Source organism: Homarus americanus, unplaced genomic scaffold, assembly GCF_018991925.1.
Source record: "Homarus americanus isolate GMGI-L3 unplaced genomic scaffold, GMGI_Hamer_2.0 scaffold34345, whole genome shotgun sequence".
In the NCBI taxonomy this organism is placed as follows: Eukaryota; Metazoa; Arthropoda; class Malacostraca; order Decapoda; family Nephropidae; genus Homarus; species Homarus americanus.
The window spans coordinates 29,483-49,190 of record NW_024736072.1 but is presented as its reverse complement, the minus strand read 5'-3'; the positions used below and the strand labels follow the sequence as shown (position 1 = coordinate 49,190).

Below are 19,708 nucleotides of genomic sequence, written 5' to 3'. Positions count from 1 at the left end.
TCTGTAAACTGTGTGTGTGTGTATGTGCGTGCGTGTGTGTGTGTGATGCTTACCAATACCTCATGACGTTCTTGGTGAGGCAGATGGAGAAGGCGGTAGAGGAAGAAGAGGAGAGGTAGGAGGAAGGAACCATGTTTTTGCCTCCGTCTTCAGGTTTCCTAGTCCATAATAACCCAGTGTAGCATCTTAGTTTAAAACATGTCTCCTGATAAGAGCTGACGCCAGGGTTCTTCAGTGTGGAGTCTTTATCATGCGCGTCGTTCGTGGGTCGGGTAGTCGCCGCGATATCCATCAGTTTGGTCTCAACAAGGTCCATCCCTCATCCCAACACCTGCACCATTCTTTGGGCTCCGAGTACCACCCTCTACCCCCCCACACCTCACTCCCTAATAAGTAAACGGCCTGGGGTTGTACAGACTGGTCCTCTAACGCGTAAATCAACCACTTTGCATCGTGGTTCGTACGGCATGCGAGAGATAAATCAAATTAAGAAACGGTATGACAAGACGTGGTCATAGTCAACACACATGCATTCGAACGCCGGTCGGGCCCGTTTTCCCGCCACTCCCCCGAGAGAACAAAGGCCAGCCGCCATTACATCATCTCTAGCTGTCATCTCGCTCCTCCTTCTTCATTTTCTACCTGCCCACGATAGGTAGACTCCGCCCTATGTTCACATATCGTTAGTCAAGGCGACCAGCGAAGTTTTTGTGGCCACCATGTTCCTAGTCTGTAGAGGAGGAAGGAGGCTAGCAGGGCGGCGGGGAGTGTTATTATTTGCTGTCTGCGTCATCATGCGTCATCCAACATCATCATCATCATCATCATCATCATCATCATTATTATTAACCCCCCAACACCTCACTATCACCACCACCTGTATCAGCCACCACAACACATTATAATATTCAGATTTTTATAGGGTATTTATGCACCGTTAGTTTAATTTAGCGTCGAGTGATATATAATGTGTTTAAGTGCGACGACTTTACCGTGAGTGATGTAGAGTGACGAAGGGGCCGCCGGGCGAGAGGGATTTTTATGATGTCACTGAGGGATTTGCTGACTGCTTTGGGGATTTACGTCAACTTAATTTATAACTTTGGAGTTTTATTACATTGTTATTTACGTCTGGGTATTTATGTGTAAAGGGAATGTATATACCTGAACCGGGATACCAGGTGTTAAATATGTATATAGATTTAGCCTTCACTCAGCCCCTCAGAATCAGTATTTACTCACTGCAGTTTTGTCTTCTCGTAATTCAATCATTCTCATAAATTCATCATTCAAGTTAACCTCACAAATTCATCATTCTAACAGCCTTATGGGATGATGGGTTAAGCCTTTAAGGATGATGTTTTTTTAACCCTTTGATGATGACGAGACTTTAACCCTTTGATGACCATAGTTTAACTTTTTGAGGATGATGGTTTAACCTTACGATTTTTTTTAACCATTTGATGACGATGATTTAACCCATTCAAAACTAATATTTAATTTTTAGAAGATTATGGTTTAACTCTTAGAAGACGATGATTTAACCCTTTGACAATTCTTATTTAACCCTTTAAGGACTCTGGTTTAACCCTTTAAGGACTCTGGTTTAACTCTTTAAGGACTCTGGTTTAACCCTTTAAGGACTCTGGTTTAACTCTTTAAGGACTCTGGTTTAACTCTTTAAGGACTCTGGTTTAACCTTTTAAGGACTCTGGTTTAACCCTTTAAGGACTCTGGTTTAAAAAAATGGCGATTTGGCGGGCGCGGCTGAGTACATAAAACCGAGAGTCACTACACCCTCTTATTTAACACACGGGGAAGGATTAGCTTAGGTCAGGCTGGGTGATGGCGGCATAAAGAAAGTGTACACACAAAAAGGAAGATTGGGAGATGATGGCTAGAGAAGAGAGAGAGAGAGAAAGGCGGGAGGGATAAAGAGAGGGAGATGGAAGTGAGAGAGAGATAAAGAGAAGGAGATGGAGAGATAAAGAGAGAGGAGAGAGAGAGACAGAGAGAGAGAAGAGAGAGAGAGAGAGAGAGAGAGAGAGAGGCGGGAGGATAAGGAGAGGGGAGATGGAAAGTGAGAGAGAGATAAAGAGAAGGAGATGGAGAGATAAAGAGAGAGAAAGAGAGAAAGAGAGAGAGAGAGAGAGAGAGAGAGAGAGAGAGAGAGAGAGAGAGAGGCGGAGGGAAGGGAGGAGGAGATGGAAAGTGAGAGAGAGATAAAGAGAAGGAGATGGAGAGATAAAGAGAGAGAGAGAAAGAGAGAGAGAGAGAGAGAGAGAGAGAGAGAGGAGAGAGAGAGAGAGAGGTGGAGGAGGAAGGAGAGGAGGATGAAAGTAGAGAGAGAGATAAAGAGAAGATGGAGAGATAAAGAGAGGAGAGAGAGAGAGAGAGAGAGAGAGAGAGAGAGAGAGAGAGAGAGAGAGAGAGAGAGAATAGTTGTGAAAGACTTGAAATCCATTGATGAGTGTATGCAGTTGTGTAAGGCTGAAGGTGCCTAGTAATATAGATTATATAGTGTAAAAATATAGTGTAAGATGTATAGTGTAGATAGTGTAGATAACTAGGGTCTCTGTAGTTAACTTTAGTAATATACAATGCTTAGTGTAGGTGTGTGTGTGTGTGTGTGTGTGTGTGTGTGTGTGTGTGTGTGTGTGTGTGTGTGTGTGTGATCTGTGTTCTTAACCCTTCCACTAAGAGATTTAACCCTTCCACTGAGAGATTTAACCCTTTAACTGAGAGATTTAACCCTTCCACTGAGAGATTTAACCCTTCCACTGAGAGATTTAACCCTTCCACTGAGAGATTTAACCCTTCCACTGAGAGATTTAACCCTTCCACTGAGAGATTTAACCCTTCCCCTGAGAGATTTAACCCTTCCACTAAGAGATTTATCCCTTCCACTAAGAGATTTAACCCTTCCACTAAGAGATTTATCCCTTCCACTAAGAGATTTATCCCTTCCACTAAGAGATTTAACCCTTCCACTAAGAGATTTATCCCTTCCACTAAGAGATTTATCCCTTCCACTAAGAGATTTAACCCTTCCACTAAGAGATTTAACCCTTCCACTAAAATTTAACCCTTCCACTAGAGATTTATCCCTTCCACTAAAGAGATTTAACCCTTCCACTGAGAGATTTAACCCTTCCACTAATTTACCTTCCACTGAGAGATTTAACCCTTCCACTGAGAGATTTAACCCTTCCACTGATTTAACCCTTCCACTAAGATTTAACCCTTCCACTTTTATCCTTCCACTGAGAGATTTAACCCTTCCACTGAGATTTAACCCTTCCACTGAGATTTATCCTTCCACTGATTTAACCCTTCCACTAAGAGATTTACCTTCCACTAATTTAACCCTTCCACTGAGATTTAACTTCCACTAAGAGATTTATCCCTTCCACTAAGAATTTAACCCTTTAATAAACTAGATCCATGAAACATCGCTGCGTCATGTCTAAATCACCAACCCGGAAAGTGAAAGAGAATATTATACACATATTTAAATCAATTCCTCCTCCCCTCCCCCCCTATAATTATCTTATTAAATTTCCAATCAAACAAATTCTCGCGCTAATTAAAAACCCTGCCCCCACCCCACAAACTCCACCAGGTACCACGTCGGTCACACACACACACACACACACACACACACACACACCTCCATCACTTATGTTCAGATACGTCCATATTGTCATCTCAGACAGACAGACAGACAGACAGACAGACAGACAGAGACACAGACAGACACCAATGTTAGTTTCGTTAAGGATGGACGGCGTCACCTCTCCCAGAAAGTATTATTAAAAAATATTTCCTTTTAAATAACTCTCAACCTTAATCACTACACTTCTAAGGGCAATTATAGCGTGAAGCGACACACATCACTGACATGTTACGGCCATCACCTGTGGAATAGCACTGTCTTCTCCCCCTCTCCCTTCCTCCTCCTCCTCACCCCTCTCTCCCCTTCCTCACAGCCCTCCCCACCTCCCCTCCCGACCCCCCCCCTCTCCTTCTTGACAGATCTATACTCCCTGTGTCTATATATCCCCTCACCCGGCTAAGGGGAATAATAAGAGGGGAAAAAGATGATTTTGTTGATTAATGAAGGTTTGAGCTGATGACCTGATGTGTTTAGGTAGAAATAACAAAATATGAAGGAATTATTTGAGATAACCTGAGTTGTATATCTCATCCAGAAGGTAAGAGAGAGGGATGAGAGGGGTAGAGAGTGGTAGGGAGTGGGAGAAGGGAGGGAAGGAGTGAGTAGGGAGTGAAGAATGAGTGGGGGAAGGGGGGGGGGAAGGAGTGAGTGTGGAAGGGAGGAAGGAATGAGTGTGGAAGGGAGGAGTGAGTAGGAATGGGAGGGAAGGAGTGAGTGGGGGAAGGAAGGAGGAACGAAGAAGGGAAGGAAAAACGAGGGATAATGAAGGACATGAGAGAGAGAGGGAGGGCGAAGGGGAGAATGATGAAAAGGAGAGAAAGGAAGAGGGTAACAAGAGCGAGAGATAATGAGAAAAGAGGGATTATGAAAGTGGAAATGGAAAAGAGAGGGAAAGATAAAAAAAGGAATGAAAGGGGAAAGAATTGTGAGAGAGAGAAAGAGAGTCGGGGAGGGAGACGAAGGGAGTAAGAAAGAATGGCTGATAAATTAGGGGGAGATGTAGGTCAGAAAGGGGGTGGGGAGCGAGAATGAAGGAGAGAGAGAGAGAGAGAGAGAGAGAGAGAGAGAGAGAGAGAGAGACTCCTACGTGTTGGGGTGAGGGAGGCGGGGTGTTGTGATGGTGCTGGTACATAATGGCTCGTATTGTGATGGAGATGACGACCACGGCAGAGTATGTGGGAATTTTTGATGGACGACCCCGCTAGCTGAGGCCTTATGCAGGGCTGGTGGTTAGTGGTGGTTGTGGTGGTAGTGGTAGGGGTGGTTATGGAAGGGGTGGTAGTTGTGGTGGTGATGATTGTAGTGGTAGTGGTGGTGGGGATAGTGGAGATGGTGATGATGGTGGTAGTTGTGGTAATTATGGTGGTGTTAGTAGTGGTGGTGGCGGTGGTAGTGGTGATAATTGTAATACTGGAGGTTGTAATGTTTGTTGTGGGTGGTTGGTGGTTGTGGTGTTGATAGTGGTGATACTGGTTGTAATGATAGTGGTGGTAGTAGTATTCGTAGTGGTGACGGTGTGGTAGTAGTAGTAATTGTGGTAGTGGCTGGTTGTTGTGCGTGTTGGGAGATGTCAAATACGTAGAGAGAAGGAGATAGGAGTAGGGAGATAGATTGAGACTGGGAGATAGGTAGAGAGAAGGAGATTAATAGAGGGAGTTTTCTCAGTATCTCAACAGGTGTCTCTCAACAGGTGTGTGTCTCTCAGCTTGGTATTTACGTCATTATTCACTTGACATCTGTTATTGGTGTCTTCATTATATCAATATTGTTAGGATATCTTCATTACACACAGACAGACATTTAATATTCGTAAGAGTTCTTCGTTGGTGAAAATAATGAAAAATAGAGGATTTATATTTAGCATTTTTGTTATTTTTATTTTTTTTAGAGTAATTTAGCTGATGAGGAAGTAGCCAAGGGTGAGCTAATGTTTACAGTGTTGCCAGAAAAGTTGGTTCACCTAAAGTAAGGATTATCCCTAACCTACTTATTTTACCTTTGAAGGGTCCCAGCTACAGACCCTGGGACGCTCAGGGATTAACTGGTTTGGTAGGGAAGCAGGTGGGGTAAAAGGTTAACAGACAGATGGATGGACAGACAGACAAATGGACAGACACAAAGATGGGATGGATTATGACAACACACCTCTGGTCCCGGTGGTTGAGGGGTTAAAGAAGGGAATGTGACCAGTGTGTGTATAAGAAGTGTATCACCTCAATGACGTAGTTACAGGTATAGTGAGGCCCCCTGTGGCCACCCACCGTGGCTGTCTCTCTTGTTACTTATTGAACTTTTTGTTTCAGATATTGAGGTTGGTGGTGAGGGTCGTGGGGTGGAGGACGGGGGTAGTGAGGGGTCGCCACTGCGGCCTCCTTCCCCCTCCAGCACCACAGGCGGGGGTGACGGACCTCCACATGCCCCTCCGCCGCCCGCGTCTCCTGTCAAGCCACGAATCTGGTCCTTGGCAGATATGGCTTCCTCGTCTTCGTCACCCACGTCGCCGTCGTCCACGCTGGCGGGGGCGGTGGGTAAGATGAGTGTACACCGGCCCCTACACCTGGAGGCCTCACCCTACGCCCGCCCGCTGCCCATGGCGCCCCGATTGCCCTCACCACAAGAGGCGCTGCTGCAGGTCTACGCCAAGTCTCTTGGTCTGGCGCCTCACCACGCCCACTCCTTCCCGTCCTTGCCTCCCGGCCTGAACGGACTAGGATCACATCTTTCTCCGCCCGGGCTGGAGGCTCCTTTACCTGCTACCCTGGGGGCGCCAGCGTATAGCACCGCCTCCCTCCAGCCGCCCATCGTCAGCAGACCTGTGGCAACCCGCCCATTGCCGCCCATCTCTCCTTCTTCCCTGCACCACACACTTCCCGGGGGCGCCAAGATCACGCCAGCGCCGCCCCCTGCGCACAGGCCTGAAGGTTAACCTCCTCCCCAGCGTGTAGGGCCCGCGCCTCCCCGGCCCACTAACTCTCAGTAAATTAAGTTACATATGACCCCGAGGCTTGGCCATTACCCGAAACTTGGCCATGACCCGTGGCCTGGTCATAACCCAAGGGTTGGCTATAGCCCGAGGTTTGGCCATGACCCGAGGCTTGGCCATGACCAGAGGCTTGGCCATGATCCGAGGCTTGGCCATGACCCGAGGCTTAGCCTTAAGCCGAGGCTTGGCCAAGACCCCAGGCTTGGTCAAGACCTCGAGGCTTGGCCATGACCCGAGGCTTGGCCATTACCCGAGGCTTGGCCAAGCTTTAACTGTTTTAGAACAAGGACCTGTGGAGGAGGTGACCGCTCGCACCACGTGCACCCAGCGGTACGTGTCACCACAGCACGTGGCGTGGCACGCACAGGCTTCAGAGTTATCACAGTGTTTGTACAGTATCATAGTTGAGGCGTCGAGCAGCGGGTGTTTGACCGCCTCGTTACTACCAGTGACGACCTTACTTGTTAAGATGAAAAACTTGTTTCTCTTTATCTGAACAGTGCCACGATATACTCTGAATAGTGCCACGATATACAGTACTCTGATCAGTGCCACTATATACTCTGAACAGTGCCACTATATACTCAACAAAGCAGAAAATCTTGTAGCATATCATTTTAGTGACAATTTTTAGTGGATGATGTGAGCACCAGGATGGTGTTGTGTGGGGAGCGCCGCGGACACTAGCCATGCTGGGGGCGTCTCCTGGGCACTGGGGGGAGGAGCTGCTCTACCAATATGCAGCTGGGAACAAGAAGGCCGTCAAGGACACAGCACAGGGGGACAACCTTCAGTTGTGGTACATTAAGTGAGGACAAATTATGGCACAAATATTGACGGAACAGAAGTAGATGTGAGTACAGTGGAGAGAACCATAGCCTCACATACTCGGGTGCCGGGCTTCGTGGCGCCTCACAGACACCCCCCGCCCCCCTTGGCATGGGTCCGCTGGTGTGCCCCTCGACTCTCCGTATAGTCTATAACTCTACTTATATCTGCCAAAGTTACAACATTACGCTCCCTACGTCTGTTAGTGTTATCGCGGTGTCATTCGTTCATTGCATATTTTTCACCCAACATTGTCCTTCGTTTATATATATATATATATATATATATATATATATATATATATATATATATATATATATATATATATATATATATATATATATATATATATATATATATATATATAAAAGATTTGATTGGTGATGTTAGTAGTGGTGAGAGAGGTGCCGGGTGTTGGGTACAGTACTTCACGAGTGTCAACATCATCTCGTGAAGGATTTTGTAATATGGGAAGAAATGGAGAAGGTTTTTTTGTTATTTTTGTAACAATATTGAGGATAAGGACTGAGCTTACTTGTAGTTTACGTTGTGTTTACAGACTATGTTTAGGAGTGGTATTGTGTCACTCACCTGAGGGGCGTCACTCACCTGAGAGGTGTCACCCACCTGAGGGACGTTATTCACCTGAGGGACGCCACTCACTTGATGGGCGTCACTCACCTGAGAAACGTCACTCACCTGAGGGGAGTCACTCACCTGTGTGGCGCCTCAGTAACATCAAGAATTGGAGAAAAGTCTATCATATCTAATAATAACCAGACATATTATAGCTACTTCCCGTAACTGTATCTTTATTGTTCTCATCAGCGTCTTCAGGTAACCCAGCCTGAGACCCACCAGAGGTTAGGGTCCAGATTCACAAAGTGTCGTAAGTGAAGACACAACGGTACACTTTAATGGTTGACTGAAGCTCACACACAAAATATAATGACCCAAAAACACCATCAAAAGTACACTTAGATTTTACCTTAAGTGAATAATATTAACTTAACATCAGAGAATATAAAGTGAATTGAATCTCATTAATTAATTCTGTACTTTAATTCAGTTAAGTGTAAAGTAGATGTATCATATTAAGGTAAAATCTAAGTGTGATTATAAGTGTCTAATTTTTATACTTTTTTTGTAACTTAAGTCAATTATTTAAGTATATTCTTACATCTTGACTTACGAGTAATAATGATCGTATGAATATTTGTCAAACCAGAAGAGTTTTGTTCACAGGTCACCAAACGTCTTTACGGTACATATCCTTTACGACCCAACAACCAGGAGCTCTTACTGTCAATACCTCACTAAAGTCTAGTAAAAGAAATGTTACTTTATGTCAGATTACTGTTAAGGATTCCATTTCACATGTGGTTATGGCTGGAGATGTTGTTCTGTATATAATTATCATGTTAAGTCATGTTTATTGTACACCTGTTGTGGTCTTATTATATATCATGTTTATAATTATCATTCTCACTCATTATGAAAATTACGATTTTTTTTTAGATTTTTTTTAATAGATTTTTACAAGACCATATAGAAATGAATAACCGGCGCTACAGTATTTAATTTTGTTTTAATGTTTTCATAATTTTCAAATAAGAATTAATTTTTTTATAACTTGTTCCGGCGTTAAAATCAGATGATGGTATTTTGGTTTCTTTCTATATATATATTATTTCATACGAGGTTAAACCTTCCGTTAAAGTCACTCAACTGTACCGGTAATGAGAGTCACTTAACCGCTATATGGTGTGAGGGTCGGCCCGGGCGCCCTCACTCAGGCGCTAAGACGATTTTTTCACGCTTAATTAATATCCATAAAACAGTATATCAGAATAATTATAAAAAAAGTGAAGCTTCTAATTTGAAAGTAATGTTTACATACTTGAAAATTCAGACAAAATAACGATTTCTTTTTAATTTTGAGATAAAGATGATTAACGAAATTATTCACCTTTATAGAAGCATACCAGCGCGCTTGACTGCAGTGTGTGTCTCAATATGGCAGCTGTGTTGACGATTTTAAGCGGAACTTTTCACTAACTACGGGGGTGGTGTATGGTAGTCTCCAGTTCAGGTAATTTACTCAATTCCCTCGTCCTTATCCGGCCGTCGTGAGGCAGGAGCGGTTATCCGAAGATATTCCGCGAGTCACCAGGTAGATGAAATTGTGTTCAGGTATTAGAGAATTTTAATTATTTTTTTTGCTTCAGATAAACGGGTATTTGGATATTTTCCTTCCTGGATATTTTTTTTTACCACAAGAGGCAGGTATTAGCAATCTGAATATTAATAAAAATCGGTACCTTTTCACCCTCAGTTATACGGTATTCTTTCACTTTCACTTATCCGGTATCCTTTCATTCTCAGTCATCCGGTATCCTTTCACCCTCGATAATCCGGTATACTTCTCACTCTCAGTTATCCGGTATCCTTTCGCCCTTGATAATCCGGTATACTTCTCACTCTCAGTTATCCACAATTGGAATAAATAATTTTACAGACAATTATCCGCACAAAATCTCACAGAAATCCACCTTTTCCTATTTACCGTATCCATGTTAATCCAATTCTCGATATTAAATAGAGAAAAATCCAAGTAATTCATTTTTTCTCACAAAACACAAACAAACACCAACACAAAACTCCCTCACAGACGAAAATCACTCCCGTCAAGTCAGGTGAGGCGGGAATTGACTTAACACTTACTAAAAATAAATGATAAGTAAATAAGTACAGGTTTAAGTGGGTCTTCCTGGGGTGGCTTAGAAAGTGTCTACCTGGCTGTAAGTGGCAATTAAGTGGAAGCCAATCCAATAGGCTTTTTGGGGGGGGGCAGAATCCACTCGTTTGCGGGTATGGAGTTTCGTGATTGGTTCTTCTTTGACGTGACGTTTCTCTCTCTCTCTCTCTCTCTCTCTCTCTCTCTCTCTCTCTCTCTCTCTCTCTCTTACGATGGTCCACGTCATGATGAGGAAGGAACCAATCAGCGCACGTCATACCCGGATACGCGTGGGTTTTATTTTTAGCGGCAGGCCGCGAGTGAGTGACGGGAAGGGGCGGCGGTCGGTCACTACATACTCTTAGTGTAGCGGTCACTCAGTGTAGCGGTCATTCATTATAGCGGTTACTTTGTGTAGCGGTCATTCATTACAGCGATTACTTAGTGTAGAGGTCACTCATTGTAGCAGTCATTTATCAAAGCGGTTACTTAGTGTAGCGGTTACTCAGTGTAGCGGTCATTCATTATAGCGGTTACTTAGTGTAGCGGTCACTCATTGTAGCGGTCATTCATTATAGCGGTTACTTAGTGTAGCGGTCATTCATTACAGCGGTTACTTAGTGTAGAGGTCACTCATTGTAGTAGTCACTCAAGTATAGCGGTCACTCATTGTAGCAGTTATTCGGTGTAGCGTTCATTCATTTAGCGGTCACTTAGTATAGCGGTCATTCATTTAGTGGTCACTCAATGTAACGGTCATTCAGTGTAGCGGTCACTCAGTGTAGCGGTCATTCAGTTTAGCTGTCATTCAGCGAAGCGGTCACTCAGTGTAGCGGTCATCCAATGTAGCGGTCACTCAGTGTAGCGGTCATTCAATGTAGCGGTCACTCACTGTGGCGGTCATTCAATGTAACGGTTACTCAGTGTAGCGGTCACTCAGTGTAACGGTTATTCAGCGTAGCGGTCATTCATTCTGGCGGTCACTCAATGTAGCGGTCATTCAGTGTAACGGTCATTCTTTGTAGTGGTCACTCAGTGTAGCGGTCATCCAATGTAGCGGTCACTTAATGTAGCGGTCATTCAGTGTTGTGGTCATTCAGTGTAGCGGTCATTCATTCTATCGGTCACTCAACGAAGCGGGCATTCATTCTAGCGGTCACTCAATGTAGCGGTCATTCAGTGTTGCGGTCATTCAGTATTGCGGTCATTCAGTGTTGTGGTCATTCAGTGTAGCGGTCAGTTTAATTACTACTGAGAGCCCCTTCAGACATAACAGGAGATAATGATGTAATTAGCGAAGGACATAAATATTCCATAGGTCGTACATAAACAATATTTAATGACATTATTTAACGTGTCATATTATCCAAATTGTTATTATTATTTTATTATGTCAGTATTTATATGAACAAAACCGTAATGCAATATTCAGATATTATTTTATTTTTGTTTATTTTTTTTTAATATTGTGTGGTTATTTGATCCTATTTAAGAAGACTTTAGAGAACCATATACCGAACTAGTCAATAATTATCATATACATTACTCATATACATTGGGAATAAATATATATATAAATCGATCAGGTGTTTTAAAATAGTTTCCCGTCAAGTTTTTATTTTTTACTCCCAATTCTCGTTTTCTTCACAATAAATACCCCTCTTGTAGTGTGGGTATATATTTTTACTCATATATTATAACCTGAGTCTATGATTGTCGACACGATAAGGAAGGTGAATCGTATTAGAAAAGTTGATTTAATTAACATTGAAAGAATTGCTGGTTGAGTGAATCATTATCCAAGAATTCATATTTAAAATTAATATTGTTTGCGGTAATGGTATTTGTATTGGGCAGGTAGGGAGGAAGGCAGGTAGGTAGGGAGGTAGGTAGGTAGGCAGGGACGTAGGCAGGTAGGGAGGCAGGCAGGCAGATAGGGAGCCAGGCAGACACGTAGGGAGGCAGGCAGCATCAGTGAGCACACCCAACTCATTATATGATTCCAAATGATTTGTAAAAAAAAAAAAAATATTTATGGTCAATCCTACATAATCACAGCGACATGTAATTATCTGCTGTGGAATTAAGGTAAATTGCCATTCCGACACTAACGTTGCTGATTACACCAAAAACCCATTACATATATTTTTGTCATTTACCAATTAACATTTGTGAAACTATATTACGTGGCCAATCCCCCCCACCCCACCCACCGGCGGGCCCAGGGAACTAAAAATTATATCAGGTGTTTTTGAGTTTGGTGAATATCAAATTGTTCTATATAGATGTTAGATGATCCAGTCATTGTATGTGAAAGAAAATCCTTTGTTGGTTTTTATTAATACAGATTTATTGAAAAGGAATACCCAGATTTTGAAATGACTGTATATTAAAATCTGGACATTTTTTTTTTTTTTTTCTATGACTCTGTATATAAATCTGTGTTTTATGATCAGGTGAGAAGACCACACTTACATCTTGCTCAGCTTGGAGGGGGGTCGTTCAGCACTCAACAACACGACTGGACAACAACCTCTTGGCTCACTCACAAATTAACCCAAAGAAAAATTATCCACACTGGGTTAAAAAAAAAAATCCTTTTATACATTTTTTAATATAATTTGAAAAGTTTCTTCTTAATTAATTACATTATTACATTACACCTATTACACCTGTGAAACTTGATTACCTGTATTGCTTTAATTAATTCATTTACCTGTTGTTGTTGTTTTATCATTACTTAAATTACAACATTACTGCATCTGTGAGATTTCATATGTCTTGTCGGTACGTATGTCAAAGGTCAGCTACACCAGTCCTACCCTCCTCCTTCAGTCCTTTCCCTCCCTCCCTCCTATCCTCATCCCTCCCTCCTATCCCCCTTTCCTCTCTCCTACCCCCTCTTCCTCTCTCCTACCCCCCCCCTCCTCGCAGGTGTTTCCAGGTTAATTTTTTTTTTATCATGACCTTTCACCTGTAATGACCTAATCACCTCTCCCATGACCTCGTTGTTCGCTGGGTTCACACATGAGGAAATTTACTATGTGATTTTGGGTCACTATACTCTAAGGTTGACCTAACTTTCTGTGATTTAAAATACCAGTGATTGTAAGTTTTTTTTATTATTATTATTGTTATTATGAAGAAAATGATGATCTTGTTTCTTCCTTATGTGCCAACAACAACAACAACAATAACAACAACAACAACAACAACAACAACAACAAGAGACATTAAACATGCGAGTAAAGAGACAGACAGAGAGACAGACAGACAGACAGACAGACAGACAGACAGACAGACAGACAGACACACGCGCAGAGGAAGCCAGACAACTGAACCTTAGAGCATATTGTCACAAGTCCCATAGTCCCGTATCACCAATTCTTAATTTTTATTTTTTCTGTACATTGTCTGTAGGCAGAGGCTGTCCTTCGCTGTTCTACTTTATTTATGTGATATTGTGCATTAGATTAAAACACATAAAAAAAAACAAAAAACAAAACCAAGCCATTGTGACCTCCCCCCCTCCCTATTCCCCCCCCCCTTCCCCCTTCCCTCACATACCCCTGATGATTTCTCTCCCGGGGGTGGGGTGGGGTGGGGGGCATGGTTGAGAACAAAGTCATATTGACTCCTCTACAACAGGTTAGGTTATTGTAACAAACATATTTCCAATCTAACGTATGTGTTATTTCTTAATAAAATGTTTATAGAAAATACCTGTGTATTATTTTCTTGGCCGTGGATGACCTGACGTTGCAGATGAATGTGGGGTGATGGTCGAGTGCAGTGCCATCTATATATGTACCCACACACTGTTAATTATTATTTTAATTCAATAAACTTATATTTTTGGCCTGGATGTGGGACTGGTTGGACTTTTTGGGCTGATTTGTGGGTTGTAAGACTTGTGTACCTGGGTGTCGGACTTATTGGACTTTTTTGGGTGGAATGGACTTTTTGGATTTGTATCTGAATCCAGGAATTATTGGACTTGTAGTTGGATCGAGGACTTATTGGACTTTTTGGATGGAATGGCCTTAGTGAGTTTTAATCTAGGATATATTGGACTTTTGGTTGGAATGGACTTTTTGGACATGCATCTGGAACTGAGATTTGTTGGACTTTTGGATAGATTTAGATTTAGGACTTATTGGACTTACAGCTTGTAGTTTGGACATGGCTACCCCTTGGACATAGCACGGGACCTTAAATCTATTTCACATATTGGACTTGTAGCCGAGCCCTTGGACTTGTTATGATGCTACTAGACTTTCTCGAATTCACTTGGACTTGTGCCTGAAACTTAAGAACTTTCAACATAGATCTTGACTCAGTTGGACTTTTGGACGTTTGATTGGACTTTGACTTATTGGTCTGGGTTTGGACTTACAAATGCTTATTACTAATTAATTTAAACTTTTAATCGGACTTTTAACCAGAATTTGGACTTTTGATTGGACTTCGACTTTTAATTGGACTCTGAACCTTTGATGAGACATTGGACTCTATAGGACTTTTGGTTCAATCGGACTTTAAACGTGTGAGAAAGCCAACCTTATATATAGATTCTATATATTTTAATTTTGGCCCTTTTAGATAAGTCCAATCTCATCTTAGCTCCAAAACAGATGTAAAAGTGGTCTAAATGCCATCGAGGGTTAATAAAGGCCAGTAATTACAATAATATCTAATCAAACTTGACATTACTAATAAACTGTCATGGCGGCTGGCTCCACTTGTGTTCGCCTGCAAAAATTCGAAAGAGAAATAAATCATGAGCTTTTACTTTTAATTATCTGTCTAAGGCAATTTTCATCACAATTTCTTCATTTTAAAATCATTAAGGTTAATTGTGGATATTTTCTTATATACAATTAAGATGTTTAATTAATACCGAGAATTTTACAGCATGTACAAATTCTCGAGGTGACAGACAGAGGTCATTTCTGATTGGTTGTCGCTGTTTGTGATGATTTTTGATTGGCTATTTTTTTATTACCTGAAATATTGTTGTCAGAAAGAAACCAGCAGAACGGCTTTGACTGCCGTAGTGAGAGGGTAGGTCTACGTACGTTTATATTTGTGTGTGCGCGCGCGTGCGAGTGTTGATTCAGTGACAAATACGATGTTAATGTGTGTGAACTAAACATTACTAACATTTATGAGACTAGAAGTTGATATTTTAATGAAGGCAGGAGTAGAAATGCCCGAAACTTGAAGAAAGAAGAGACTGAGCCACACCTGTGACCTGCGCTGAGAGCAACTTGTACAGGTAAGTTCCTATGTCAGGTGGTAAAGTTTATTGTTATTATTACCTTACCATGTATAGCTACTGTAGGTATACTTTGACACATAAATCGTGAGTATACATCTATGAATTCCCGTTGAGGAGGAAATTAGTCTGATATGTATAATGATATAATGATATAGTAAAAAGATAATTACTGTACACAGGTATTTAAATAACTGAAATGACTAATATGTGACTTAATTGGCAACTCACCTGACCGACTCTTACACCGCTACAAGACCCCGTGTGTAATGGTCGTTAGCAGGTACACAAGTGGTAGTTAGGTAAATAAAAGGGACAATAATTAATATATAACCGTTTTTTTTTTATAGTGGAACAGACGGTTAATACCAAGAGGGGTTTGTACGGTTACGATATTATTTTTTTTTTACGGTTAAGGCTCGAATCGTATTTTGGGATTCCAGAATTGCGGAACATTTTGTAAATTCTTAAGTATTTATTATGTTATGTCGTGTTATTTTCTTTTATTAAGTTTCGTTATTATGTTTTGTTATGACACTTCGTTATTATCATTATGCTTCGTTATCTTTATGCTCCGTCAGTATCATTATACTTCATTAATCATTATATTTCGTCATTATCGTTATGCTTCGTCATTATCATCATTATACTTCATCATTATTGTGCTTCCTTATCACCATTACACTTCATTATCATCATTATTAACTCTAAAGTCGTTCATCATCATCAGCACCATCAAATTCTTCACCATCGTTCACCATCGTTCAGCATAACAGTTACGGAATGGCCACACGCCCGGGCCTTACCTGTATATTACTCACACTAATTGCTTTATAGACGCACACCTGTTACGGTAATACTATAGAGAACATCGACAGGTAAACAAACATTTCTCGAACTAATTAATACATAAGAACAGGTGTTTCTTTCCTTTAATTTTTGCACCGGAATATTTAAGACGAATGAGAAGGTAAATATATTTGTAAATTAGTTATAATTTTAGCAGAAATGGATTACTGAACGTTGGAGTAACCGGGAATAATGAAATTTAGTGGTTCAGTGGTTCAATGGTTTAGTGTTTTAGTGGTTCAATGGTTTAGTGTTTTAGTGGTTCAATGGTTTAGTGTTTTAGTGGTTCAGTGGTTTAGTGGTTCAGTTTAATGGTTCGGTGGTTTAGTGGTTCAGTTTAGTGGTTCGATGGTTTAGTGGTTCAATAGTTAAGTGGTTTAGTGGTTCAGTGGTTTAGTGGTTCAGTGGTTTAGTGGTTCGTGCCTGCTGGAATGAGACATGGTTCATAGGTGTTGTGTTGTTCATTCATTGATGCCCCGTAACCGTGACGGTGTACCTGCTCTTACTGTACTGCTTAGGTAAAATCTTCCTTCCTCTTGATGTTGGGGAGGTGGGGGTGAAAGTAGAGGGGGAGGGGAATGAGATAGTGGGGGAGGAGATTGAAGAGACGATAGATATAGCTGTTGTCGACTATGTAAGGTCTCTCTCTCTCTCTCTACTTTGTTTATTTCACTTTCCCGTTCTCTTCCTTCTTTCTCCCCACATTTTTTACTCCTCACAGTCTCTCATTTCTCCTTTATCTAATTCTTCTTCCTCCTACTCCACCTTTATCTTTCTCCTTTCTTATCTTTCTCTTCCCGCTTTCCCTCACCCCTCTCCATCTCCCTCTCTTCCTTCCTCCCTATCTCCCTCTCTCTTCCCTCCTCCCTGTCTTCCATTCTCTCTCCTCCCCCCTCTTTCTCCCTCTCTTCCCTCCTCTTCCTCTCCCCTCATTTTCCTCTTCCCCCAACCCTTCAGCCTAACCTGTCTCATTACTCTTTCTCCTCCCCTCCTCTTCCTAGTCCCCTCTATCCTCCTCTCTACCCTCTCTCCTCCTCTCTACCCTCTCTCCTCCTCTCTACCCTCTCTCCTCCTCTCTACCTCCTCCTCCTACACCCTCTCTCTCCTCCCTACACCTCTCTCCTCCTCTCTCTCTCCTCCCCTCTCACCTCCTCTCTCTCTCTCCCTCCCCTCTCACCCCTCTCCTCCTCTCTACCCTCTCTCCTCCTCTCTACCCCTCTCTCCTCCTCCCTCCCCACCCTCTCTCCTTCTCTCTACCCTCTCCTCCCCTACTCCCTCTCTCCTCCTCTCTACCCTCTCTCCTCCTCTACCCTCTCTCCTCCCTCCTCTCCTCCTCCTCTCTCCTCTCTCCTCCTCTCTACCTCCTCTCCTCCTCTCCCCTCTTCTCCCTCCTCTCTCATCTCTCTCCTCCTCTCTACCCTCTCTCCTCCTCTCTACCCTCTCTCCTCCTCTCTACCCTCTCTCCTCCTCTCTACCCTCTCTCCTCCTCTCTACCCTCTCTCCTACCCCCTCCCCTGCACCCCCTCCCTCACCTGCTGGGGGTGTCGTCAATGACTCGGGAAATAAGGGAGTATGAGAGGGTGCCAGGGGTCACAGCACTATTCACGCGGCGCTAATCCTGCCGCTAAATAACCCAGCCACCTGATCTGGCTGATAGTACGGTGTAATAACCATCTTGCCAGCCAGTTAGCCCAGCCAGTCTTCTGTCTTCTAACCAGTCTGCCAGCCATCAACCAGTCCGCCAGTCAGCCAGTTAGTCAGCCTGCCATTCATCTAGCCAGTCTGCCTGTCATCAGCAAGTAAAAATATGTTAGTTAGCCAGGGGTTGAGAGGGCGAGACGGGGAGGAGGGAGAATGAAGTGGAGGGAGGAGGAGGAGGAGGGAGCCAGGTAGAGGTGAGAGGAGGAGGGTGAGGCTAAGTGCAGGGAGGAGGGAGGTGGAAGTAAGCGGAGGAGGGGGAGGAGAGACAGGGTGGAGTAAAGTGGAAGGAGGAGGGAGAGATGGAGTAAGTGGAGGGAGAGGAGAAGAGGTGGAGTGGAAGTAGTGCAGAGGAGGGAGGGAGGAGGGTAAATGAAATGGAGGGAGGAAGCTGGTGGTTATAGTTATTGTTGGTGGTGAGGGTTCGTGTGGGTGGTGGTTGGTGTTAGTTGTGGTAATTAGTTGTGGTAGTTAGTGGTAAGGGTGATGGTTGTGGTGGTTGGTTAATAGTGGTGATGATTGTTATAGTGTTGGTTGGTCACGGTGATGTTGGGCAGTTAAAGGTGGTTGTTTTTGTGGTTGTTGTTTTGGTGATTGTAATTTTTGGTTGTGCTGGTTATGGTAATTGTGGTGATAATGGTTAAAATTATGGTAGCATTAGTTATGGTGGAGTTGTGGTGATTTTGGGTTGTGTGTGTGTGTGATGGTTATTGACTAGTGTGAAGTGGTTGGCTGGTCGTGTTGGCTTCACTTAAAATCTATGTTTAACGCTATTGAAGACCCACAAGGCATTCACACCTCGACCCCTGACGTACGTACACACACACACACACACACACACACACACACACCTACTTATTGAAACCTAACCTAACCAAAATAATCCTAAACTGAACCTAATCTAAGCCAAACTAAACTAATCCAGAAACTTAATCTAACCTCGCGTAATTAAACCAAAGCTAACAAGGAGCGTGGTGGTGGAGGAAGATGGTGGAGATGAGGGAGGGTGGTGATGGAGGAATGGTGGTGATGGAGGGAGGGTGGTGAGGGAGGAATGGATATCAAATGTGGGAGTATAATTTTAATGGGTGGTGGTGGAGGTAAAATGGGTGGCAGTGGGTGGTGTGGAGGTAGAGTGGGTGGCAGTAGGTAGGTGGTGGAGGTATGGCAGGTGGTTGAAGGTAGAGTGGATTAGTGGGTGGAAGTAGGTGTGGGTGGCGGTGGGTGGTATGGTCGGAGGGAACAATGTGGTGATTGTGCCGGCCACGTGCTCTGCCAGGTCTTAACAATCCCCACTTGAACAACATATACACACAATATCATAACAGTTGTTGCCTTCATAGTGACCTCCCCGGGGTCAAGGCCTCGCTTGACCTCTGCGTGGTGTGAGAAGAATAAAAAAGCAGTTATCTTCGTACGTTAATAAGAGTGAATTGAATTATTAATCACGATAATTAACACCTCGGGTTATTTTGGGCCGCGATTAAGCAACCTAACCTAATTTAACTTAACCAAACCAAGTGTTAATTTAACCTAACCTAACAAAAAGCTAATGTAACCTACCCTAACCTACTCAAATGCTAACCTAACGTTAATTTAACCTAACTAAACATAACCTAATCTCATTTAACCTAACCTGATATACCTTAACACCCCAGG

General features: G+C 42.9%; 1 protein-coding gene and 1 long non-coding RNA gene across 2 annotated transcripts in view; both read left to right on the top strand.

Moving 5' to 3' along the window:
- Positions 1-6,613, top strand: part of LOC121871897 (putative iroquois-class homeodomain protein irx-1) — a 140,435-nt gene extending 133,822 nt beyond the window's left edge. The window contains exon 7 of the mRNA XM_042374491.1: positions 5,980-6,613. Within this exon, the coding sequence (XP_042230425.1) occupies positions 5,980-6,602 (623 nt within the window). The 3' untranslated portion in view covers positions 6,603-6,613. The remainder of the gene's footprint in view (positions 1-5,979) is intronic.
- Positions 6,614-10,334: 3,721 nt separating this feature from the next.
- On the top strand, positions 10,335-13,453 carry LOC121871898. Its single transcript, XR_006089980.1, has 2 exons — positions 10,335-10,644; positions 10,677-13,453. It is a non-coding gene; the product is annotated as an uncharacterized LOC121871898 (long non-coding RNA).
- Positions 13,454-19,708: the final 6,255 nt, after the last annotated feature.